The sequence below is a fragment of the Leptodactylus fuscus genome, chromosome 1 (assembly GCF_031893055.1).
Source record: "Leptodactylus fuscus isolate aLepFus1 chromosome 1, aLepFus1.hap2, whole genome shotgun sequence".
NCBI lineage: Eukaryota > Metazoa > Chordata > Amphibia > Anura > Leptodactylidae > Leptodactylus > Leptodactylus fuscus.
In genome coordinates this window covers 7,635,499-7,662,218 of record NC_134265.1, presented here as the reverse complement: position 1 = coordinate 7,662,218, position 26,720 = coordinate 7,635,499, and the positions used below count along the sequence as shown (strand labels likewise).

Genomic DNA, 26,720 nt, shown 5'->3' with positions numbered 1-26,720 from the left:
GCTGGAGTCCTGGGTTCAAATCCCACCAAGAACAACATCTGCATGGAGTTTGTATGTTCTTCTCGTGTTTGCGTGATTTTCTTTCCATTCTACAAAGACATACTGATAGGGGGAGGGGGGGAAAGCTGTGTTTTCGCAATGTGGGATTTTAGCCTTGGAGGGGCATAAATGCCGTAAAATAATGCAGTGTTTTACTGTCACTATAGTGGACAGAATCCTAGCAAGCATGCTGAGATTTCCAGAACTATTGTGGTTTTGGAATTTGCAGCCTGTCATTTATACCTACGGAAACGCCGGCGGTTTCCTGATCGGTGCAATGGAAGCAGAAAGTCCGCAGAGGAAAACGGTGAGAAGCGCTGCTGGAGAAACGGCTTATCTGCTGTGGTTTGTTACACGGGGTCACAGCCTAAACACTTGATAAATGAAGCACACGGTATGTTAGACAGTTTTCTGGTGCATTTTGCTCAATAATGTATTTTCTCAAACACAGTAGCATGACTAGGAATAGCTGGGCCTCAAGATTAACATTTGACATAGGGAACCAACCCAACCCCCGCACACACTATTATACCCCATATTGACCCCTGCACACAGTATTATGCCCCATAGTGGCCCCTGCACACTGTATTATGTCCCATAGTGGCCCCTGCACACAGTATTATACCACAAAGTGACCTCTGAACACACTATTATGTCCCATAGTGGCCCCTGCACACAGTATTATGTCCCATAGTGGCCCCTGCACACAGTATTATGTCCCATAGTGTCCCCTGCACACAGTATTATACCCCATAGTGGCCCCTGCACACAGTATTGTACCACAAAGTGACCTCTGAACACACTATTATGTCCCATAGTGGCTCCTGCACACAGTATTATGTCCCATAGTGGCCCCTGCACACAGTATTATATCCCATAGTGGCCCCTGCACACAGTATTATGTCCCATAGTGTCCCCTGCACACAGTATTATACCCCATAGTGGCCCCTGCACACAGTATTGTACCACAAAGTGACCTCTGAACACACTATTATGTCCCATAGTGGCTCCTGCACACAGTATTATGTCCCATAGTGGCCCCTGCACACAGTATTATGCCCCATAGTGGCCCCTGAACACAGTATTATGCCCCATAGTAGCCCCTGCACACACTATTATGCTGCATAGTGGCCCCTGCACACAGTATTATGTCCCATAGTGACCCCTGCACACACTATTATGCCCCATAGTGACCCCTGCCAGCGCCGCACCTCTCATGAGGCGACCTGAGGTGACCGCTTCAGGCGGCACTATGCCAGGGCCCCGGGGGGAGGCATTTTTGCTGACCTAAGCCAGTCAAGCTGTCCTGGACTGGCTTAGCGTCACCGTCTTGGCAACCCGGCACGGGAGGTGAGCGGTGGATTGGGGAGGCCCTGTGGACGCAGTGCTGCTCCAGCGGCCTCCCCTCACGCTTAGCAGAGAGCAGTTCCTCTCCCTGCCTGCTCTCTGCCTGCTAACGCCGCCCCGTCCGCTCCACCTCGCCAGGGGTGGGGGTGGGGCGTCTTTCTGTTGTCCGCCTCAGGCGGCAAAAAAGCTAGGTTCACTCCTGAGCCCTGCACACACTATTACGATCCATAGTGGCCCCTGCACACACTATTATGCCCCATAGTGGCCTCTGCACACAGTATTTTGAACAACTGTGGACTACTCATGAACAATTATTATACTCTGGGGTCTTTTCAGACCCCAGAGTATAATGATCGGAGACCCAGGGGAGGATACAAACATAAAAAACAATGTTACTTATCTCTACCGTGCTCCGGCGCACTCCCTGCTGGTTTTGTCTCTCATCACTGTTGATATGCAACAACCAGGCGGAGGAGATCAGAGAGTGTGGATCTACTAGGCCTGGTGCGCTAATCACACCCCCCAAATCCTCCACAAGGCTGTGCAGAAAAGGGGGTCCTGCAGATCTTGTCTACCCCTGGCACTCCTTGTAGGAGAGGGGAGCTCTCAATACTGAGCCATGTGGATGTTGTTCAGGAGATGCCCTGATGGTGATGCAGGAGTCGAGCAGTTGTAGGGTAAACCAAATAACTTATTGAACAACACCAACAGATGCTCCAGCAGTTTTGCAAAATGAATCACAACATACAGTTCCATACACAATGTCCAAGACACGGCATTATAGACACTGTAGTACTTGACGTACTGTTCTCCTCTCCTCCACGCGTACCACTCCCTAACTCAGCAGATAGGGGACTGTAGCGGGGTTATGAGTCCTGATAGGGAACACTCCTTGTATGGTACCCCTGTAGCTCCTCATGACATGGACACCAATGTCTCTCGGGAATCCCCAAAGTTCTCTCATTAACTCCGGGGCAGCCTCCCGTTGTACCTTGGAATAATGTGGCTGATGCTAGAATGCTGCTCTCTGTAACAGGACCTGATCTGCTAGTCCTCTGGATCTCTGAACACTGGACTTCTCATCCACTGGACTAAATTTACTACAGCTGCTAGAGAATATAAACCCTTTCCATAAGCCCCGCCCTGTTGCCTGTGATTGGTCAAGACGAGTACAGCATTAAATGAAAGTGCGTATGTACAGTAAAATGGCAGACATAACGTACTTTACGATAGACCCTTATACAGACAAGACCAGATCGTGGGCCAGCGGCCTTACTTATCGATCCTTGCTCCTGCTCACAGCCGTCTCCACTTCCGCAAAAACTATCAGGGGCCCACCTGACCCTTAATGTCCTGGGCTGCTGCTACCCTGGTATTTACACCACTTGTCAAACGTAAATTGTCTAAAAATTTCAAGAATACGAAGAGTCTCGGAGAGTGTGACAGAGGGTGCAGAGTTACGCCCTGTGTATTACTGTTAAAGAAAGAATGGATAGTTGTATCTAACAAGTGGTTGTCACCTTTTGTGGTTGGGATGGAGTCACAACATCCACAGAAGACATAACCAATAAATGGCAGCTGCTAGGCTTCTCCGTCAGCAAAGGATGTCACAAATGCAGGAAGGAAGGACATGATCCAAAGAGCGGAGAAGACCGGAATGGACCCAATAGAACCAGTGCTAGTCACACCGTGGAGATGCAATAAACCAGTTCTTTAAAAGCCAAATAACATCACGCATTATGGAGCTCAACTCCTTTCTCATGTCTACAAAATGGATGTATACCAACTAGCATGCTGAATAGAAATGATAAAAAAAAAACAAAAAAAACTTGATAGTCTTCAGTAGTTGATACCTTTTTAATGGCTAACTAATAATGATGACAGATTACAACGTTTCGGAACTCTAGGCTCCTTTCTCAAGTAAATGAGTTAATGAAATCTTGCGCATGCGCTATACGCTCAACCCGAAGCTGAAGTAACATTTTCTGGTGTTTTCTTTGCACCTGTGATTAAAGGCTAAGGAACCATTATCAGCATTTATCTTCTGCCCATTGCATGTATGTTAGTACAACCCCAATTCCAAGGAAGTTGGGACTTGACCATGTCGCTCTACTATGAAAAGTGGAAGCCATATCTTTTCCAGGGATGTCCTTGCTTATTTCAGCAGGACAATGCCAAGCCACATTCTCTCAGGTGTTACAACAACACGGCTTCGTAGCAAGATAGTGCGGGTACTAGACTGAGGAGAGGTGAAAATGTGTGAGCAAGAGGGGATCTGGAGGTGTATTATATGAGACCGGAGAGGGGACCTGGGGGTGTATTATATGAGACCTGAGAGGGGATCTGGGGGTGTATTATATGAGACCTGAGAGGGGATCTGGGGGTGTATTATATGAGAACTGAGAGGAGATCTGGAGGTGTATTATATGAGACCTGGGAGGGGACCTGGGGGTGTATTATATGAGAACTAAGAGGGGGACCTGGGGGTATATTACAGTGTTGGCCAAAAGTATTGGCACCCCTGCAATTCTGTCAGATAATACTCATGTTCTTCCAGATAATGATTGCAAGCACAAATTCTTTGGTATTATCTTCATTTAATTTGTCTTCAATGGAAAACCAGAAAAAGAATTGTCAAAAAGCCAAATTGGATATAATTCCACACCAAACATAAAAAAGGGGTGGACAAAAGTATTGGCACTGTTTGAAAAATCATGTGATGCTTCTCTAATTTGGGTAATTAACAGCACCTGTTACTTACCTGAGGCACCTAACAGGTGGTGCCAATAACTAAATCACGCTTGCAGCCAGTTGAAATGGATTAAAGTTGACTCCACCTCTGTCCTGTGTCCTTGTGTGCACCACATTGAGCATGGAGAAAAGAAAGAAGACCAAAGAACTGTCTGAGGACTTGAAAAGCAAAATTGTGAGGAAGCATGAGCAATCTCAAGGCTACAAGTCCATCTCCAAAGACCTGAATGTTCCTGTGTCAACCGTGCACAATGTTATCAAGAAGTTTAAAGCCCATGGCACTGTCTAACCTCCCTAGATGTGGATGGAAAAGAAAAGTTGACAAGAGATTTCAACGCAAGATTGTGCGGATGGTGGATAAAGAACCTCGACTAACATCCAAACAAGTTCAAGCTGCTCTGCAGTCCGAGGGTACAACAGTGTCACCCCGTACTATCCGTCAGCATCTGAATGAGAAGGGACTGTATGGTAGGAGACCCAGGAAGACCCCACTTCTTACCCACAGACAGAAGCCAGGCTGGAGTTTGCCAAAACTTACCTGAGAAAGCCAAAACCGTTCTGGAAGAATGTTCTCTGGTCAGATGAGACAAAAGTAGGAAAAGGCCTCAACATAGAGTTTACAGGGAAAAAGAGGCCTTCAAAGAAAAGAACACGCCCCCTACAGTCAGACATGACGGAGGTCCCTGATGGTTTGGGGTTGCTTTGCTGCCTCTGGCACTGGACTGCTTGACCGTGTGCATGGCATTATGAAGTCTGAAGACGACCAACACATTGTGCAGCATCATGTAGGGCCCAGTGTGAGAAAGCTGGGTCTCCCTCAGAGGTCAGGGCTCTTCCAGCAGGACAGTGACCCAAAACACACTTCAGGTCAGCAATAGAAAATGGTGGTGAGAGAAAGCCCTGGAGACTTGTAAAGTGGCAGCAATGAGTCCAGCCCTGAATTCCATAGAACACCTGTGGAGGAGGAGAGATCTCTTGGTGGCAGTTTGGAGAAGGCTCCCTTCACATCTCAGGGGGGACCTGGAGCAGTTTGCCAAAGAAGAATGGTCTAAAATTCCAGCAGAGCCTTGCAAGAAACTCATTGCTGGTTAGCGGAAGCGGTTGTGCGCAGTTATTTTGTCTAAAGGTTGTGCTACCAAGTATTAGGCTGAGGACGCCAATACTTCTGTCCGCACCAGTTTTGGAGTTTTGTGTAAAATGATCAATGATTTGACTTTTTTTTCATTCTCTTTTGTGTTTTTTCATTGCAAGCAAAATAAATGAAGATATTACCAAAGAGTTTGTGCTTGTAATCATTATCTGGGGACACCGAGGATTATCTGACAGAACTGCAGGGGGGCCAATACTTTTGGCCAACACTGTATATGAGTCTTGAGAGGGGGACCTGGGGTGTATTATATAAAAACTAAGAGGGGATCTGGGGGTGTATTATATGAGACTTGAGAGGGGGACCTGTGAGTACATGATATGAGACATAGATATAATAGACTTTATTCCATTAGATCGGTAAAATATTGTAATATAAAAAAAATTACAGGAAAATCAGTCCCAAGAAGTGACATCCGAATGTAACTGAGTTGGCATTATAGGTATCCCAGGATAAAAATAACCTCGGTCCGTTATATAATAAACAAATTAGAGCTCGGCCATAATCAGAATGTTAAATAACATTAACCCCTTCAAGACTGAGCCCAAAAGTGCATTAAGGACCAGGCCTCATTTCTCAAAACTAACATGTGTCACTCTATATGGCAATAACTTTGAGACTGTTTGAAAAACATCGCATCAGACCAGTGGTGAACCTAGCCCCTCTGCTCACCTAGGCGGGCGATCAAAAGACAGCGGGGGGCGGCATGATTAGGTTTTTCTTTTGATTGTCTACATCAGGTAGCGGGGGGGAAGGTGTGCATCTATATATATTATGTCCCACAGCGGCCCCCTGAAACCTCTATTATGCCCCACAGTTGCCCACCCAACTCTATTATGCTCCATAGCCGCTGTGGAGCATAATAGTGGTTGCAGAGGGACGCTGCTACTCTTTTTTTAAAGACCCCCCCCCTCCCAGTAAAACCCATATGTAAATGAGCCTGTCTGTGCACCCTGGGCGTTCCTCCTAGCCACCTTGCACCACCCTGCGTCATACCTCGAAACCGGCCCCTCTTTAGCTTGCGCGCCAAAAATTCCTCCTCCTCTCCCCCTGTAACCGCCTCCAGCGTCTCTCATCTCACTCCTGTACATTGAAATCTCGGGCATGCGCAGGAACACTCACTTCTGAGCGCTACTGCACATGCTCGAGTGCCGTTTTATTGTGGATAGACAAAGAAAGCACGCAAGAAATGGTGATGAGAGACGCTAGAGGAGATAAATAGTTGTATATACTTACACATATACCTATCTACCTATCTGCTCTACTGTTTGCCCCCGCCCCTCCTCCTAATGCATGAAAAAAAGGCAATGGTGCCGCATACTCACAAATTTAGAAAGTGTGGTGCAGACGTCAAAGGGTCCTTCGACCCCACAATCAGATTAATCAAAAAATGTTGTCGCACACACAGGTTTTGTTGCCAAAAAGGGAAATAAATTTATTTACAACACCGTGTACATCATTTGTTGTGCCTTTGGACATAGGGGTCGCAGTAATATGAAAAAGACTAATAGATCACAATAGTTGACGTTTCGGTCGTGTAGACCTTCATCTGAACTGATCTGTAACAAGCAAAAGGTATCTATTACCAAAACTATTCATCATAGGAGATATAGTGATAATGCACAACAATAGTGGAAAACATAAAACAAATATGTACCGAGTCAAAGTCATGGAAACAATAATACAGTCTGTATGAAATATAAAAAAATAATAAAAAAATCCAAAAATAAATGCACAGATGAAGCTGATAAGGTGAATTAAAACAGAAAGCAGCATGACAGGCAATAAAGTAGATATGAAGTCACTGAGGTTTATGTCCAAATCACTCATGTGGAGCAGAGGCAACCAAGTGTAAAGCAGGGGTTAATTTTGGGCCAAGCATGTAGAGAAATAGGTAAAAGGGGAGATATAGTAGGCAGGATGGTGGATAAACAGTTGCAGAAAAAACAAGAAGGTAAAGGTAAAGAGGCAAAAAAAAAATAGGCCAACTGACTTACCTATAGTGTGAATACAAGGCATGTAGGATGCGTCCCAGGCATAGGTAGTAGCAGCTCAGTAGCTGTATATATAGTGAAGAGGAGGCAGGGATATGCGGGGGGCGGAGTCAGCTGCTTGAAAGAAGCCCGGGAAAACAGCATGTGCTCTGCTGTCATAAATGATGGGGGATGGCAGGAAGCTGGATGACGTAAGGCAGGCGCCTGCAGATACTGCTGGTGCATTCCACTGTGGAACACATCAGCAGATCCCATCAGCTGTGGCCACAATACATGAGTCCCCCTGTGAACTTCCGGTTGGCACATGCGCAATGGAAGGGCGGCAAGAAGACTTCCTGTTCCTTAGTGAATTAACCAGGGCTGGGTATGTACTTCAGGGTATGGTCCTCGGGTTACGACGAGCCTGCTGCAGAACCTCATTTTCTGAATGCTATACAGTGTATAGCATTCGGCAAATGAAGGCTGATTGTGTAGCAGGCTCGTCCTTGCTACGAGCAGGTAAGTATGCTGTTACCAGTTGACTTTTTCTCATTGAAATGAATAGACCAGCGTTGATTGGCCAGTTGCCAGTGATTTGGCCAATCAACGCTGGTTCTGCCAGAGGCTCGTCTGAGGAGGCGGAGTCTAACATCGGACTATTCATTCCAATGAGAAAAACTCTTACCTGCCCGTAGCAAGGACGTGCCTGCTGCAGAATCAGTGTTCATTTGCCGAATGCTATACATATATATAGCATTCGGCAAATGAATATATATACTGTATAGCATTTAGCAAATGAGGTTCTGCAGCAGGCTCGTCGTAACCACGAAACAGTATGCCTATACCCCTGCTAGACATGGCAAACTCTCAAAACCGGAAAGAGATCTTCGACCGGAAATAGGAAGGGCGGGACTTAATCCTTTGTTATTGTTGTCAAAGGGGGACTCATGTATACAAGCTGTCAGAGGCTGATGTGTGCATTCCACTGTGGAACACACACATAGATAAAGGGGAGAATAAATGAAAGAAAGAGAGGGGAGAAGGGGAAGGGAGGAGGGAACAACCTGAGATAAGAACCAAAGGAAAGAATGTGGACAGTGACTAAGTGTAGTGTGAGAAAAGCTAATGTGGGGGGAGGGATGGAGTAAAAGGAGAAAGCAAAAATAAGGAAGGAAAACAAAAGGGGGAATGCAAAAAATGAGATGTAAACTTAAAACAAATATACAAAGGACATACATAATAACATTTACATGACAAACGGGGGGGGGGGGGAGCTAGCTTATGCTAAGATATATCTATACTATACCATCTCTGGTGGGGGATGTCTCATTTGGTCTGTGAAAAAAAGATAAAAGGAATATATTAGAAAATGTAAATATCATATTACTACTATTCTGTATCCTTGAGGGAAAATATGGTTAACTGGACATCAGTACCCTGTAAATAAGATGGGTTAAAACATAAATAAGCAGAGCATTGATATGGAGCAAGTAAAAAAACAGAAGTTGCAAGAGGGTATAACAATCTTCTTTTGATCCATGACACGCCATGGAGTGGTGAACCGTTGTAATCAATGTAGATTATTGTGCCTTAAAAAGTAAAGGTCCGGTCGTAAGCTCTGTTAAGGCCCCTGGGATCAATCGTATCCAACATGTGGATCCAGTAGGACTCTCTCTGTTTAAGGCGAGCAATCCGATTGCCGCCCCGTCTTGGATGTTCAACATGTTCAATTATCTGAAAGCGCAGTTGCGAAACATTGTGTTTCGCTCGACTGAAATGCGCTGGAATGGGGAGTGTATCGATATGATTTCTTATAGTGGACTTGTGCTTTGATATCCGGTCCCGAATATGTTGGGTGGTTTCCCCAACATATAACAGTCCGCACGGGCACTTAATAAGGTAAATGACAAAGGATGAGTCGCATGTAAAATAATCCTTAATCGGAAAACGACGTCCCGTGTGTGGATGTAGAAAGTGATCGCTTCTGATAACTGCCGAACACTGGGTACAATGAAGGCACGGGTATGTGCCCCTTCTTTGGGTAGCCAAAAAGGTCTGTCTAGGAACTACCCTAGTGCTGCCAATGTCCGCATTAACGAGTGAGTCCCTGAGATTTTTCTCACGTTTGTAGCATGCCATCGGGGGGTTTTTGAACTCCTCAATACTAGGATGAGCCCGATGTAGAAGCGGCCAATGCTTCCGTATGATGTTGTATAATTTGTTAGAAAGGGGGTGGAACTTCTGTATAAAGGGGATTCTATTATGTGCCCTACTCCCTGGTGCGCTAACTGGAAGAGATTCATGCCTTCGGGCTTCCTGAAGTAGTTTGTGTGGATAACCCCTATGTAAAAAACGGCGGGACATTTCATTCAGTCTCTGTTGTCGGGTCAGTTGGTCAGACACTATGCGTTCTACTCGTTTAAACTGTGAGATTGGAAGCGATTTCTTTGTGTTCGGTGGATGATTACTGCTGTATGTGAGAAGGCTATTTCTGTCAGTGGGTTTGGTATATAAATCAAAATTGAGAGTGCCGGTGTTATCTTTAATGACCCAGGTATCCAAGAAATTAAGTTTATTGAGGTCATGATGTATGGTAAATTGTAGCTCAGGATATATACTATTAATGAACTCATGAAAAGTAAACAAAGTATCAATGGGGCCATTCCAGATACAAAATATGTCATCGATGTATCTGCGCCAATAAATGGCGTGTTGGCAGAACAATATGTTGGGGTAAATATATTTTTGTTCGAAAATATGCATGTAGATATTGGCATATGGTGGTGCAACATTGGACCCCATAGCTGTGCCACGAATCTGTAAGTACAAGTCATCCCCAAACAAGAAAAAATTGTTATGGAGTATAATGTGTAATAAATCCATGCAGAAATCTAATTGATCACCAGTCACCCCGTTGTCTATGAGAAATTCTTTAGTAGCTGCTAAGCCCTTCTCATGTTGTATCGAGGTGTATAGACTAGTGACATCCCACGTGACTAAGATGGACTCAGTTGGGCATGGTATGACTGCCCTAAGCGAATCTAGAAAATGAGAAGTGTCCAAGAGAAAGGAGTTAGTGTTGCGTACAAGGGGTGTGAGAATATGTTCCAACAACTTGGATAAAGGAGCTAAAATGGAATCTGTACTGGCTACGATAGGGCGACCTGGTGGTTTGTGTAAGCTTTTATGCACTTTTGGAAGAATATAAAAAACTGGGGTGATTGGATGATGATTAGTGAGGAATTCTACCGTTTTGTTGTCAATAACATTTTTCTGTTGGTAGTAACGTAGTTTGGTCTCTATTAGGTTCGTTACCTGCGAAGTGGGGTTCTGAGATAGGACACGATATGTGTCTGAATCTTGTAGTTGGCGTTTGATCTCATCTATATAGTCCGTTTTGTCCATGACAACAAGGGCACCCCCTTTATCTGCTGGTTTTACAATTATATTCTTATTGCTTTGTAATTCTTTCAGGGCCGCTCGTTCTTCATGGGAAATATTGGAGTGATATTTATACTTGCCGAGGGATATCTCGTGTAGCAAGTTTTGTACATCCCTTTCTACCAGAGATACGTATGTCTCTATAGGTGGGTTGTTTTTGGGGGGGAGGTATAGGCTCTTGTTCCTAAGGCCCAAGTTGGAGATCGAAAAAATGGGAACTGTATTCTGGTTATTGATATTGCTAGGGGGACAGTCTTTAAACTGTACCTTTAAGCGAAGTTGCCTGAAGAACCGAAATAAATCGTCCTCCAATGTAAAAGTATCTAGTGGCTGTGAGGGACAAAATGATAGGCCCTTCCCTAGAAGGGACATTTGTGCCGAAGTCAATGTGTGTGAAGAAATATTTATCACTAATGGAGGCTCACCTGCGATCGCGTCTGGATTCTGTTTTCTCCTCTTTCGGCCCCTCCTAATGCAGACCCTGGATAGATTCAGACTTTCAAAAGGACCTTTAATGACATCATCACTGACATCATCAAAGGTCCTTTAACTTTAATACTGTTTAGGTAAAACAAAAAAAGTCCCGTGGCTGCCTCACATTGCCTCATTAGAGGTGCGGCCCTACCCAAGTGTTGCTATAACTTATTATACATAAATGAATACGCAGCTGATTGTGAGAGGTGAAAATGGCAATTTTTCCAGGAATCCGTCATTTCAGTGTGTAATATGTTGAGCTCGACTTGTATCAGAGATGAAGGCTCTAAAAGCTGTTGTGCCTGGGATACCTGCTTACCAGTTTTTGGAGTGTCTCTGCTGACATAAGATGGGCACAACATATTGGGCACTGAAATGGTGAATCTCTGGAAAAATTTCATTTTTAACTTTTCAGCTGCGCATTCATTTCTGGAAACTAAATAAATGCAACACTCAAGGGTTAAAAATGCTCGCTAGCCACCTGATAAATCCCATCAGTGGGCTAGTGTCCAAAATGCGGTGACATGTCTGCAGATTCCACTTTATTGGCAAAAGTGACTTCCAAAAACCAAACTGTGTGCTAAAAACCAAAACAGCGCTCCTTCCCTTCTGTGTCTGGCTGTGCCCAAACAGCCATTACTACCCACATATGGCATTAAGAACGTTATCCGGGGTACACTAGTGTCATACATGGGGGCATACACCACCATTTGGGTACACAGCAGGTCGCAGATGTGAAGGAGCGCTATGTGGCTTTTGGAGTGCAGATGTAGATTGTTGGTTTTTGGACACCATGTCATATTTGCAGAGACTCTAAAATTGCCCCTACAAAATGGGGTCACTTATAGGGGAATTCCAGTTTACTGTCAACAACATGACGCCCAGAAAGTCCCTCTAAATCTGTACCCCAAAAACTAAAAAGCGCAATGCGCCTTCCCTTCTGAGCCCTGCTGTGTGCCCAAGCAGCAGTTTAAACCAACATATATAATTTTTTGCCCCTCGGGATGGCCCACTTAATAGTTTTAGGAGTGCAGGTCTCTGACAACACAAAGTGGGTGCAACGTATTGGGCCCCGAAATGGCAGATTTCTTTCAAAATTTAAATTTTCATTTTGTACATTAATTTTTGGGAAGCATTTTTAGGCTCAAACTGATAGTACCCCTTGATACATTCCATGATGGGTGTAGTTTTTAAAATGGGGTTATTTTTGAGGGGTTTCCACTGTATTGATACTTTAGGGGCTGTGGAAATGCGACCTGGCACCTGAAAACTATTCCAGCAACATCTGCCCTCCAAAACCCAAATAGCGCTCTTTCCATTCTGAGCCCCCCCATGTCCCCACACAGCAGATTACAACCACATATGGGGTATTGCCGTGTTCATGAGAAATTGTGTAACAAACTTTGGGGGGCATTTTCTCCTTTAACCCCTTGTGAAAATTAAAACTTTGGAGATAAAGGGACATTTTAGTAATTTTTAACCTACACATCCCAAGGTTAGTAAAATCTGTGAAACGGCTATAGGGTCAAAATACTCACTATACCCCTCAATGAATACCTTAAGGGGTCTAGTTTATAAAATGGGTCATTTATGGGGGTTTTCAATTGTTTCGGTAACTCAAATCTTGTTTGAATGTGCAATCGGCCTAAAATATCTGCAAGCAAAATTTGTGTCTTGAAATCCAGTTGGTGCTCCCATCTTTTTGGGCCCTACCGTGCGTCCGTACATAGGATTAAGGCCACAAAGTGAACATTTTTTAACACAGGAGAAATGGGATCATCTATTTTGGGGTGTTTTTCTTCATTTTCATGTGTTATGTGCAAAAAAGCTGCCTATAAAATGACACTTTTGTGTAAAAAATATGAAAATTTTTTGTTTGACACAGATTTTTTCAAAACCTATTGGTCAAAATACTCACTATACCCCTCAATGAATACCTTAAGAGGTCTAGTTTACAAAATGGTGTCATTTATGGGGGTTTTCAATTGCTTAGGTAACTCAAATCTTGTTCGAATGTGCAATGGGCCTAAATTATCTGCAAGCAAAATTTGTGTTTTGAAATCCAATTGTCACTCCCTACCTCTTGGGCCCTACTGTATGTGCCTACATAGGACGAAGGCCACAAAGTGTACATTTTTAACACGAGAGAAGTGGGGTGATATATTTTGGGGTGTGTTTCTTCTTTTTGATGTGTTCTTTTTGAAAAAAAAACAAACGGCCTTTAAAATGACACATATTTGAAGAAAATTAACATTTAAATTTTTTCGAAATTTGTAATAATTCTTGCAAAACAATATTTGTGTGATCAAAATGCTCACTATACCCCTCAAAGATACCTGAAGGGGGCGAGTTTTACAAATTGGGTCATTTAATGGGAGGTTCTGTCATTATGCCACCTACTCCTGTTTGCAAACATAGCTTGGTACAGGATAAAATCACATACTCCAAATTTCTAAGTTTGCTTGTAAACTTGTAAATTGTCTAAATTACTCAAATATGCTAAAATTATTTCAAATATGCTTGAAACACAAAAGGAACATTTGTAAATATATAACGACTAACGTTTTTGACTTGTACTATTGTGTATATGTGAGATATCGCAGCTGAAAATTGAAAAAGTTAAAAATTCAAACTTTTCAGCATTTGCGAGTTTTTTTAAAATAAATTTATGCAAGTTATATGATTTTTATTAAGTGGTTAAAATGTAAATAAAACCATATAAATTTGGTATCCCCGGAATCGCACCGAAACATAGAATACAGGTAACATGCCATTGTGGCTGCACAGTGAACACTGTAAAAACGAAGCCCATAAGTAAGTTGCACAAATATACTTTTTCTTCAAATCCCCCCATTCTGAATTTTTTCCCAGCTTCCCAGTGCATTGTACAGAATAAATAAAGGTACCATCATGAAGAAAACTTTGTCCCGCAAACATTAAGACCTCATATGGCTCTGGGAGTCGAAGAATAAAAAGGTTATGGGGTTTGGAAGGCGGGGAGTCAAAACGAAAAACAAAAATCAAAAAATGCCGTTGACAGGAAGGGGTTAAATAAATAATTTAACTTTAAAAAAACTATTAATGGAAGTTCCTTGTTAATACATAGACGGATCAATGAATTCAGATTGTAAATCCACTTACAATCCCCCTTTCTCCTGTGTGAATTCTCTGATGGTTAATAAAACTTGATTTATCAGCAAAGCATTTCCCACATTCTGAGCATGAAAATGGCTTCTCCCCTGTGTGAATCTTTTGATGATGAACAAGACATAATTTGTGAGCAAAACTTTTCCCACATTCTGGGCATAAATATGGCTTCTCTCCTGTGTGAATTCTTTGATGAATAATAAAACTTGATTTACGAGCAAAGCATTTCCCACATTCTGAGCATGAAAATGGCTTCTCTCCTGTGTGAATCTTTTGATGATCAACAAGACATAATTTCTGAGCAAAACATTTCCCACATTCTGGGCATAAATATGGCTTCTCTCCTGTGTGAGTTCTTTGATGTGTAATAAAACTTGATTTATAAGCAAAACATTTCCCACATTCTGAGCATGAAAATGGCTTCTCTCCTGTGTGAATCTTTTGATGTCCAACTAAACCTGATTTCTGAGCAAAACATTTCCCACATTCTGGACATGAATAAGGCTTCTCTTCTGTGTGAATTCTCTGATGTCTAACAAGACTTGATTTCACAGTAAAACATTTCCCACATTCTGGACATGAATATGGCTTCTTTCCTGTGTGACTTCTCTGATGTCTAACAAGATGTGATTCAAAAGCAAAGCATATCCCACATTCTGGGCATGAATAAGGCTTCTTCTCTTCTGTGTGAATTATCTGATGTCTAACAAGACTTGATTTCACAGTAAAACATTTCCCACATTCTGGACATGAATATGGCTTCTCTCCTGTGTGACTTCTCTGATGTCTAACAAGATGTGATTTAAAAGCAAAGCATATCCCACATTCTGGGCATGAATAAGGCTTCTTCTCTTCTGTGTGAGTTCTCTGTTGTATAACACCCTTTCTGCTTTTTTTATTTTGCTTAACAGGCTGTGATAAATTAGAAGAAAGATCTTTCTCCTGAAGGGCTGAGGGTATATCTGGGGTATTGACATGTTCTTCATATGAATCTTGTGTGATACCATGATCCTCTGCTGTATAATCTGTAGATATCAGATGTCCCTCTGAGCTCCTGGTACAGTCATCTGACAAGAAGAATACTGATGTTACTATTATTGAATAACATAACCTTATAAGTATATTCCCCACTGAGCTGCCGCTGCCTGAGACGCTTCAGACCGTGTGAAGAAGTGAAGTCAGTGGCACAGGCAGCAAACGACGGCAGCGCGGCCTACTTCATTAGTATTCACTGTCCTGAGACGTAGGTCAGTGATAGTAAATAGTAATGAAGCGGGGCAGGAGACGCCACCACTGCTCTAGGTCACTGTAGAGGTGAACACAATCCATGGCTGCTTAAATATGGCCACTTATGTGGAATAATACTGTAGGATGCCATAAATCTTACTGTATTACACCCCATACACACAATAGAATCCAAACCACATCTGCTGGATTTCCCAGCCTGAACTCACCTAGCTAGCCGTGAGGAAGGGAGTGATCCCGAAACGCGTAGCTTTGTCTGTAACATTGACTCCCTGGTCATTATGTGACGGATTTATATTTTGCTAAAATAAAAGTTGAAATTTTATTCTACCACGTACGGCTCATTCGTTGGACTTCAGTTGAAGCTGGATTTTACTTCATGAGTGAATATATTCCTTAACTTGGATCCAAAAAGGTTTCCGTGCTCGCTGGTCTTGACAATTCATATTCTTGGAGAAGGGTGAGCTGGATTTACTAGTTGGTTCCATACAGTATGTAGTATGGGTCTGTGGCGTCACAAGGAAGCAGGGACTCCTAGCGTCATAGATCACTAAGATACGGGGAGTCCTGGTGTGTGGACAGAGTTCAGGCTGGGAAATGTGACTGATGTACAGACCAGATTTTCTAGTCCGGATTCCATAGTGTGATTGGGGTCTAAGGTGAGGTTTACACAGTGACATTTGTAGAAGCTGCTTCAGGAATTCAGAAGAAGAATTTTTCCGCTTTACCAAATCAGCCCCCGAATCTCCATCAGATTCCTTACTGGCCAGGCCGGATTTTCCACCTCCCATTTATTTCCATAGAGCTGAGGTGGAATCTGCCTGAAGATCGAGCAGGAGGATTATTTTTCCGCTACCTGAAATAATCTGCTATATAATTCTGGTAAATTCTTTCCCTTCACGAGGACTGACAGCCGGTGAAGAAGAAATTTGCCTCCTTCACATCGATGTCAAGTCCATATTCCTGCTGTCCGTTCTATTCTATACTACATTTATTACCCCCTATAGCGGTATCACATTTATATTCAGGTATTATTAGTATTTTACCTGAATCAGGAACAACAAATAGTCTAAACAATGTCTGAATAGAATCAGTGACCCTTCTGTGCTTTATATAGTGGTGACTCCTCACCTGGGCGGGTCCCTGTAGGAATGTCCTCCTCACACTCCTCATCACCACTCACATAGGGCTTTTCCTTTATTCTCATAGATATAGCATTCATGTCGCTCACATCTTTATCCTGATGGAAAATCTGGGAAACAAATAATGTAAAAGTCACTGGACAAATGGGGGAAGTCACAGAGAATGTCCTAGATCATTAATCCGCATGAAGATGAAAGATGTCCTGACTAGAGATGAGCAAGTAGTGAAATATTCGAAAATTCCATTGAATATCAAATCCCATTATAGTCTATGGGAAAAATATGCTCGTTTCAGGGAAGTCAAAATTCGACCAATTGGAGTCACCAAGTCCACAAAGACACCTCAGGAAATGATGCCAACACCTCTGGAATGCAACTGGGACAGCAGGGGAAGCATGTTTGGGTGCATCTAACATGCCCAAGTCCCAGTATTGCCTCACTATCACAGCCTATCAACTAGACATTTCAAACTTAATATAACCTCTATGGAAAGTGGAAAATACTTGGAAACCTTCTTTCTTCTACATTAGTATGGATAGAAAGACAAATTTTAAGCTAAAGAAACATTAGCATGCACCCCTTTAAATCACGTTGCCCATAACAACCACAGATGGCATAGACAAGGGGGAAATCAAACAGTACCCACCCACCCTTAACTGTCATTGTGTGTGATGTGGGGAGACCTCCAAAAATTACTTTTGTGGCCCCTGAGGTGAGCCCTTCCAAATTAAGTTAGAGGCCCTTAAGCCGAGTCATACAAAAATTACTTTTCAGGCCCTTCGGGTGAGCCCTCCCAAACTTAGCTTCAGGCCTTTGAGGCGAGTTGAGTCTTGTACCAGCAGAGTGTTCGGCCCTTGAGGTGATTTGAGCCTTGTAATTGCAGAGTATCCAGCTCTTGGGATGAATAGAGCCTTGTCGGAGCATAATATTAGGCCCTTGAGGTGGGACTTAATGGGGTGGTTTTAACTTCATGTTGGGGTGCTTTACACTGGTGGAGATGCAAATCCTGGGTCAATTCATTGGCTGTTTTTAATCAGCACTGTCAGCTGACAGACGGCTGCGCTTATCGGTGATGATGCCACCGGCTGTGCTGAAGACCCTTTCAGAGAGAACGCTGGCGGCAGGGCAGGACAGCACCTCCAAGGCATAAAGCGCCAGTTCCAGCCACAGGTCCAACTTCAACACCCAATACGTGTAGGGCGCAGAGGGATCGGAGAAGACAGGGCTGTGGTCGGCCAGGTACTCCCGCAACATGCGCCTATACTTTTCCCTCCTGGTGACACTAGGTCCCTCAGTGGCGTTAATTTGGCAAGGGGGTCCTACACCTTGGAGAGTGTTCCCCTGGTGGGTGTGGACCGGCAGTTGTTAGCCTCTTGGAGGGACTCTCCTCTCTGTCGCCAGCGAGGGTTGCTGGAAACATTTCCATCATATTCTGCACCAGTTGCTTGTGGCAATCATAAATGCGATTGGTCCTCCTCTCTACCGGAATGAAAGACGAGATGTTATTTTTATACCGGGGGTCGAGGTTTGCAAAAATCCAGTATTGTTTGCTCTCCATGATGTTTACAATGCGTTTGTCACTGGAAAAACAGCCCAACATGAAGTCAGCCATGTGTGCCAGAGTGTTACTTGGCATGACTTCGCTGCCCCCACCGGAAGGGTCACTCTCCATTTCCTTCTCCCCATCTGCGCTGAAGCAATGGGACACACTAAACTTCCCCGCTAGCCTTGTGTGTGAGAATGACATCATCTGCCACTTCATCCTTCTCCTCCTCTTCCTACGTCATTCGAAGCTGAGATGCTGACAGGAGTGTGCTCTGAGTATCTAGCTGTGATGGGTCTGCTCCTATCCCTGATTCCTCAGTGTGCAATGCGTTATCTCTGATTGCGAGTCTCGCATCACACAGAGGAGTGGGATGGTTACGCTCACTAATGCGTCGTCACAGCTGACCCTCTTGGTGGACTCCTCAAAGACACGTAGGATTTCACATAAGTCTGCCATCCATGGCCACTCAAGGTTGACAAACTGAGGGAGCTGACTGAGGAACTCTTGGGTTTTGTAGATGGTACTCCATCAAAGGTCTCTGCTGCTCACACACCCTGCTCAACATATGGTATTTGTGTTTGAGTCTGGCAAGCTGCAGAGCCGCTACCATGCCTGGGCCCAGCTGCAGCGGCGAAAACCACATTGCCATCTCCTCTAGGATGGCTTCGCTAACCTCGGGGGCAGTGTGTTTTCTGTCGCCCAAGCTGATAAGCTTCAGCACGGCCTGCTGACATCTCCCCTCGCCAGTGCTGCTGTGTTTCCAGCTTGCAACTGGTGTCGATGTTACGGTGGAGGAGGAGGGTTTGTAAGAACCCCTGCCAGGAATCTTGGACAGGGAGAGGAGGTAGGCCGCCCCAGTTTGCGACCTTGATCCCAGCCTCCACTACATTCACCCAGTGAGCCGTGAGTGAGATGTAGCGTCTCTGTCCACATGCACCTGTCCGCGCGTCGGTGGTCAAGTGGACCTTAGTGCAAAGCGTGGAACTCAGGGCCCACCTGATGTTATGGGACACATGCTGGTGCAAGGCGGGGACGGCACACCGGGAGTAGTAGTGACGGCTAGGGACTGCATAGTGAGGTGCTGCAGCTGCCAATAGGTCATGGAAGTCCTGAGTCTCCACAAGCCTAAACGGCAACATCTCCAGGGCCAGCAGTTTGAAGATGTGGCCATTTAAGGCTTGGGCATGTGGGTGGTTGAGCTGTACTTCTGCCTGCGATTAGGGCTGAGCCGATCTTGACTTTTCAGGATCAATTTAGAAATCCGATTTCTGATCATTTTTCATTTGAACCCGATCTCGATCCCAATTCCGATCCCAATGCAAGTCTATGGGATTTTTTTTTATTTATTTCTAAGATCATTTTTTAAAAGCAAAAAAAGGTACCCAAAAACACATACATACACACAAGTTCTTAGAATGCATAGAAATAGCAAGGGAACACTTAAATGGCCATAAAAATATTGTTTTGTAATCACTACACAGCGTGGAGTCCAAAAATTGAAGCACATGAGCCTCTGAAAAATTGTAACTTAAAAAGGTACTTTTCCGTTATCGGGCCAGCATCGTAGTTCAGCACCAGCATCGGGACAGCAGTCCAGCATCGGGAATTACATCCGAGGACTGCTGGCCCGATGCTTGTGCCCTGTCTCTAGTACCCAGTACAGCGATGCCCCCATCCTCCCAGTGCTACCCCCCAGCTCTCCTCACATCTGCTCCGTACCCTCCCCGCCACACGACTAGGCCTCACCTCGGCGCTCTCAATCTGTCCATTCACGTTCAGGAGGAAGATGCTCGCACTGGAAGCCATGGCCAGTACCGAGACCGGAGACCAGAAGGAAACACACTGGGGCTCAATACAGGCCCTGAAAGGGATGCACTGACCATAGTAACGGGGCGCTACGGCGAGCCGGAGGGACAAACTTCTTGCACCGTCCGGCGACTAACTAGTAGTGTTGGTCAGTATTTATGGTGAGGCCTAGTCGTGTAGCGGGAGGGTATAGGGCAGATGTAAGGAGAGCTGGGTACAAGGATCAGGCCAGCAGTCCTCGGCTGTAATTCACGATGCTGAACTGCTGACTGCTATCCCGATGCTGGTGCTGAACTGCGATGCTGGCCCGATAACGGAAAAGTACCCTTAAAAAAAATAAAAAATATGTGCAGGAGAAGCTACAGAAAATCGATGATACGTTTTTTAACAACATCGATTTCTTTATAATGCCAATGGTGTGTTATAGCCCTTCTCCATCCAGGACTCGTTCATCTTTATGAAACTCAGGTGATCGACATTGTCAGCTGAGAGTCTTGTCCGAAGCTCCGTCACAACACCACCTGCAGTGCTGAACAGTCGTTCTGAGAAGACACTAGCTGCTGGACAGGAATGTAACCCCAGGGCAGACTGGGCAAGTTCAGGCCACATTTCCATCTTTGACACCCAGTAGTCCAGCAGGAAAGACTCTTGTGGTAAGATGTCTATGTGCGTTTTCATATAGTCATGCACCTGCAACAAAAAATGCTATCTCCGGTCTGATACCTCTACATTTAATGTTGCTGTAGTGGCCTCTACAAAGACAGCCAAGCACTAGCCATTATGCCCACACTTCCCTTGCAAGAGGCTGTGCTTCTGTCTCTGGGACCACCACGGCGTTGTGAAAGTTGTGCAGGAGTTGGAGATGATCTTGACTCACTGCTTTCTGTAGGAAATGTGTCCATTACGTCGTCCAACAGTGTTTGATGGTACATATCGATATCCCTATAAGCCTGTGGAGTGATGGAAATGAAGCCCCGGAACTTTATCCCTGAAGCGAGGATCAAGTAGGGTTGCCACCCAGTATTCAGGATCTGCCAGGATGTTTTTAACACGTTTATCTTTCAGAACACAATTTAGCATGAAATGATACGTGTGCCAATGTACCTAGTGGCGATTCATGACTGTCCAACTCATCTAAGCGGACTATAGTCTCTTCTGCATCCCCCCATCCACGCACAATGCCTGTTGACTGGGACTGCTGGAATGACTCCACCACAGTGACATCAATCTCCTGATCCAAATTGTCCTCATCATCCTCCTCCTCCTCCTCTGAATAAGTACCCACAGAGGCTAGTCTGTGACCCAGTCTCCAAACATTGCCTGATCCGTTCAGCCCTGGAGTCATGGCGGCCATGTTGGTCTTCCAAGTCCTGTCTGTCTTCCAAGAAAATATCCTCTTCCTCCTCTGTTGCACATGCCTGATCCCTCAAAGTTATGAGACTGTCCTTTAATGTGCACAACAGTGGCACAGTCATGCTGACGCTGATGTTGTTTGCGCTGACCACTTTTGTGCAGTATTCCAGACACTGAAGAACCAAACAGACGTCATGTAGCTGTGCCCACTCCACAGCCATAAGATGGAGGTTTACTGGGGCAACGTGTACGTCGGGCTCCTCTTGTCATCATAAGATCTATTACTGCTGGCTTCTGTTCAACAAACCTCTGTAACATATTCAATGTCGAATTCCACCTGGTGGGGACATCACATATGATCCTGTGAACGGGCAAGCGGTGTTTGCGCTGAAACTGAGCCATGAGAGATGAAGCTACCTTGGACCGCCGTATATGGGCACACAATGTTCGTACTTTGTCAATCAGGGGTGCAAGATCGGGATAGTGTTTCAAGAACACTTGCACCACCAAATTGAATACATGTGCAAGGCAAGGTATATGCATCAATGGGAACAAATTCAGGGCCGCCACCAAATTTCTACCATTGTCGTAGAACACGTTGCCTATTTTGAAGTCTAGCGGACCAAACCATAACTCAGTTTCAGCAAGTATAGCATCTTTGATGTTTTCAGCAGTGTGACTCAAACAATTCCCCCAAACCAATTAATTTGAGTACTGCTTGCTGCCTTCACCCGCTAGCACGCCGATACAAATTAGGTGCATTTCCAGACCCATGATGTGATGGAGGTTCTGGTGTGGAAGTCATTCCGTCCCCGAAACTCTCAGGAAATGAAGTTTCCAAATTAGTTGAAGGGGAAGTTGGAACCCCCAATGAATTCGGAAGGACCCTCCTTCAGGTTGGAAGAACAGACGACAAACTGCTGTCCATATTCTGACAAGGATCAAAAATGTTGACCCAATGTGCGGTCAGAGATAGGTAGTGGCCCTGCCCATGCTGGCTAGTCCACGTGTCTGTTGTCAAATGCACACATGCACTAACAGATTGCTTTAGGGCAAACTTTATCTGTTGCTTGACATGTTCCTGCAAGTCAGAGACAGCCTTTCATGAAAAGTAATGGCGGCTGAGTACAACATATTGGGGCACAGCATGGACCATGAGGGAGCAAAAAGCATTTGATTCCACAAAGCGGAAAGGGACCATTTCCAAGGCCAGTAGTTTTTCAATGCTGGAGGTAAGCAGCTTAGCACGCTCATGTGTGGCTGGATAGGTTTTTTTCCTTTCCAATACTTGTTGGAAAGCCAGAAAGAGAGGAACATGGAGCAATTGGCATGCGAAATGCAGATGTGGCTCTTTGGCCAGTGGTTCCTGTAATTCTTTTATGCTAATTTCTTGACTGTTGTCCAGCACTGCTGCCTAGCGCACATGAAGTTGGTGTGTACGTGGCACTGGCATTGGACAAGTAGGTTGAAGAACTAGCCAAAACTCAAGGTGGATCAACGTTCACAGGCACATCCCTCTCTTCACTTTCTTGTTCATTATATATTGTACAGATTTCAGATGCCTAGGCATAGCATTTGTATTGAGGTGCCTAGTGTCCTTTCCTCGGCTAAGTGACTGCTTGCAAGTCTTGCATATCACCCTCGTTGGGTCATTTTCATCTTTGGTGAAATATAACCACACAGTTTGTTTGGAGCCTTTCTTTTTCAGGTTAGCAAGTTTAGGCGCTTTGGGTCGCAGAGTGCCAGCAGGAGAAGCGTTTACTGGTGTGCGTGTTATAACTGGGATTTGTGCATTAATTGGAGGACGTTTTGGTGGCACTGGCAAACGCACTTGAACCTCATCATCAGAACTAGTTCCCTGATCCTCTTCACGTGGCGACCAAGTTTTGTCAACATAGCCATCATCCACTGGCTCTTCTGAACCATCTTCCACACTAACACATGGACTGGCCTGAATGATGGTGAAGGAGCCGCATCTGGAATTTGTGTTTCATCATCGTCAGATGGCAGCAGTATGTCTGGGAACCTGGACATTGAATGATCAAATAATGCAGCAGATCCCGAAGCTTCTGCCAAATTTGTTGGACAGGTTAATTTAGAAGGGGATGAACTGGATCCCCATTTAACATTTGGCACAGCAGATAACCCAAAGGTTCGTTCAGTGGAATATGAGGAGGAATTCCTTCCAGAAGAAGATGCTTCAATATATGAAGTAATTAGTTGTCTGTGGACTGGCTTATCAGCATTCAGAATACCGGATTCGCCGCACACACGCAATGCTGACGTCTGTTTTTTCCCTTTCATGGCAGGTGGTTGAGCACTGGCCAGAGCACGACTGTTGGGTCCTTTTACTTTTTTTGTTTTTGGTGGCATGTTTTTTTTAAGAAAAAATGGTTTACTTTTTTGGCACAGGTATGTATATCTCTGAGGACAGGACTGCCTATTGGATTATAGACAGCCACTGGTTGTCAGGAGTGGATGTATACCTAGTTGGCTAAGGTATATATGTATATATCCCTCTGAGGACAGGACAGCCTATTGGATTATAACAGCCACTGGTTGTCAGGAGTGGATGTATACCTAGTTGGCTAAGGTATATATATATCTCTCTGAGGACAGGACTGCCTATTGGATTATAAGAAGAATATGCAAATCTGTCTTCCATGATGTAATTAGGAAGTCAGCTGCTGCCTCAGTGTTGCAAACCAATAGAGGGCGCTCACTGGAATGTGCAAGCCTGTCTTCCCTGATGTAGTTAGGAAGACAGAATTCCAGTGAAATAACCCAATAAAGGCTGCTCCCTTTAGCATCATGCTCGACCTTCCAAGAGGCCTTTGTGTCAAGTATGAGAACATGAATCAAGGTTCTTTATTGTATGTTATGTCATAGAAATACTAATTTTTCCTACAGTAAGGTTAAGCAGCTCTGAGACAAAGAAAGGAATTTCCAAGATGGAGCTTGATTCCTGAGCTGGCACACGCTGTAACAGAATTCCACAGACTGGAGCAAGGAGGTGTCTGGCTGGACATTGAAGTTTGGAGCCAATGGGAGATGGACAGCAGCTCACGAATGCCAAAGGAGGAGGCAGTAACCCCCTCCTTTCTTTGTCTCTTAAGTGTGTGTGAGCTTTGAATAAACGCCAGCAATGCTGTTGGGAAGGGTGAAATAGCATCTAGCTGGCATTGAAACGGAACTCTGTGTCTGTCTCATTCTTGGCAATTGTGCACAAATATGCTCATTTAATTTGGACTGACTGATTGATCCAGGATATAGAGAACGACTACGACATTTGTTTTGCAATGACGCTGGGACTATTATCAGGTATAGTCTCTTAATCGAGGACGGCCGTTTTGATGTACTTGCATCTCATCAGCTCGATGTAGAGAGGACTATAACCTGGTAGAGGTGAGAGGCTTAGACAGGGTTAAGGGGATATTGTCACTCTCACCATATAGTCCTCTCTACATCGAGCTGATGAGATGCAAGTACATCGAAACGGCCAAAAGGGAGTAGCCTTTATTGGGTTATTTCACTGGAATTCTGTCTTCCTAACTACATCAGGGAAGACAGGCTTGCACATGCCAGTGAGCGCCCTCTATTGGTTTGCAATACCGAGCCAGCAGCTGACTTCCTAATTACATCATGGAAGACAGATTTGCATACTCTTCCCATGGTCCTTTGCGAAGTGGAGTGTTAAAGGCTTAATAAGTCTCCATACACCTATATGGTGGTCTCTCCCCAAGGAGTGACAATATCCCCTTAACCCTATTGGATTATAGGCAGCCACTGTTTGTCAGGAATAAACGGATGCCTTTTGTTAAAGGTATATACAGTATAACACCCTCATAGCACAGCTAAACACCTGCCTACACTGACCCTAGCTACCACTGAGCTCCTCTCCCTAGCTAGTATGTGCAGCAAAATGGTGGCATCTGCATCATCACTGCCCTTATATAGAGGGGTGTGATGATGCTGCCGGCAACCAATGAGCTTTCTGCCCACAGTTATCATGGTGCCTGAGTTTCAGGCGTCATGTTAGCTGTTCCCAGAAAGAATGGCCAGTAGCCAAGCATTGTGGGAACTTAACCTCCAACCTCGATCCCGCCGGAAATGATCGTGTTCAGGATTCCGATCGCGATTGTGAATTTTTCTCGATCGCCGATCGGAATCCGATCTTTTCCAAACACGATCGCTCAACCCTGCCTGCGATCAAACGCCTGGGAGATGGAGAGTTGCTGGGAAGAGGCGCATGATGGTGCAGGCAAAAGGAGTAGAGGCAGGAAAAGGGGATGATGAGGGTGAAGTCCCTAAATTGGCAGAGACAGATGTGGAGGTGTCCTGGCTGGTGGTCTGGACTGCAGCGCCAGCACTGGAAAACAGTGGAAGAGGCAGTGGCGGCAATGCTGGACGACGATTGTCCTGCTTTTGCTCTCTCCCACTGAGTCCAGTGCTTGCCTTCCAAATGACGGCGCATGGCTGAGGTGGTCAGGTTTCTCTTCTCAGAGACCCTACTCAGTTTTGAGTTGCACAGTGTGCAAACCACACTCAGTTTATCCTTTGCGCATACGTTGAAAAATCTCCACACCATCGAAGATTGTGACCTCGATGGGGGAGTTTTTCGCAAGTGGCTAGGACACGGAACATCTTGGGCCTTGCTTCTCTGAAGCAACTGTTCTGTGCCTCTAGACATGCCTCTGCCTCTAGCCACCATTTTTGGTGCTGCACTTGCCTCCAGATCTACAATGCTTTCTCCGCTAGACATCACCCCTGTCCAGGTCGGGTCGGTCGCCTCGTCGTCCACCACCTCCTCTTCCAATTCCTCACTCTGCTCCTCATCCTGCACATTGTACATAACAGCAGCCTGCCCTAATGGCAACTGTGTCTCGTCATCATCACTGAGGACGGGAAATGCTGGTTGCGGGTCCACAACCACAAAATCGGCAGGAGATGGCGGATGCTCCAGTTTTTGGGCATCAGGACACAGAAATTCGTCTATTAGCTCCTGAGATTTGGGAAGTGGAAAAGGACCCGAAAACAGCTCCTGGGAGGGGGCGAGGGTGGGATGACTCTGCTGGGAAAACTGGACATGTTGGGAGGAAGGAGGAGCAGACTCTTGGGTAGGAACACGACTGGAGGTAGTGGCTGACTGGCTGGTGGAAATGCAGCTGGAAGTAGTATCCGCTAGCCATTGTAACACCTGTTCCTGGTGCTCAGGCCTAGTGAGCGTTGTACCCTGCACCCTGATTAACGTTGCCATCAAGCTAGGGATTGTGGATGAGTGCAATGCTGGCTGCCCCTCACCAGTAGGC

General features: G+C 45.0%; 1 protein-coding gene across 1 annotated transcript in view; it reads right to left on the bottom strand.

Annotated features, from left to right (window-relative positions):
• LOC142201847 (uncharacterized) overlaps window positions 1–26,720 on the bottom strand; it is a 174,408-nt gene that overhangs the window by 54,672 nt on the left and 93,016 nt on the right. The window contains 1 exon segment of the mRNA XM_075272271.1: window positions 14,368–14,891. Coding sequence (XP_075128372.1) covers window positions 14,368–14,891 — 524 coding nt within the window.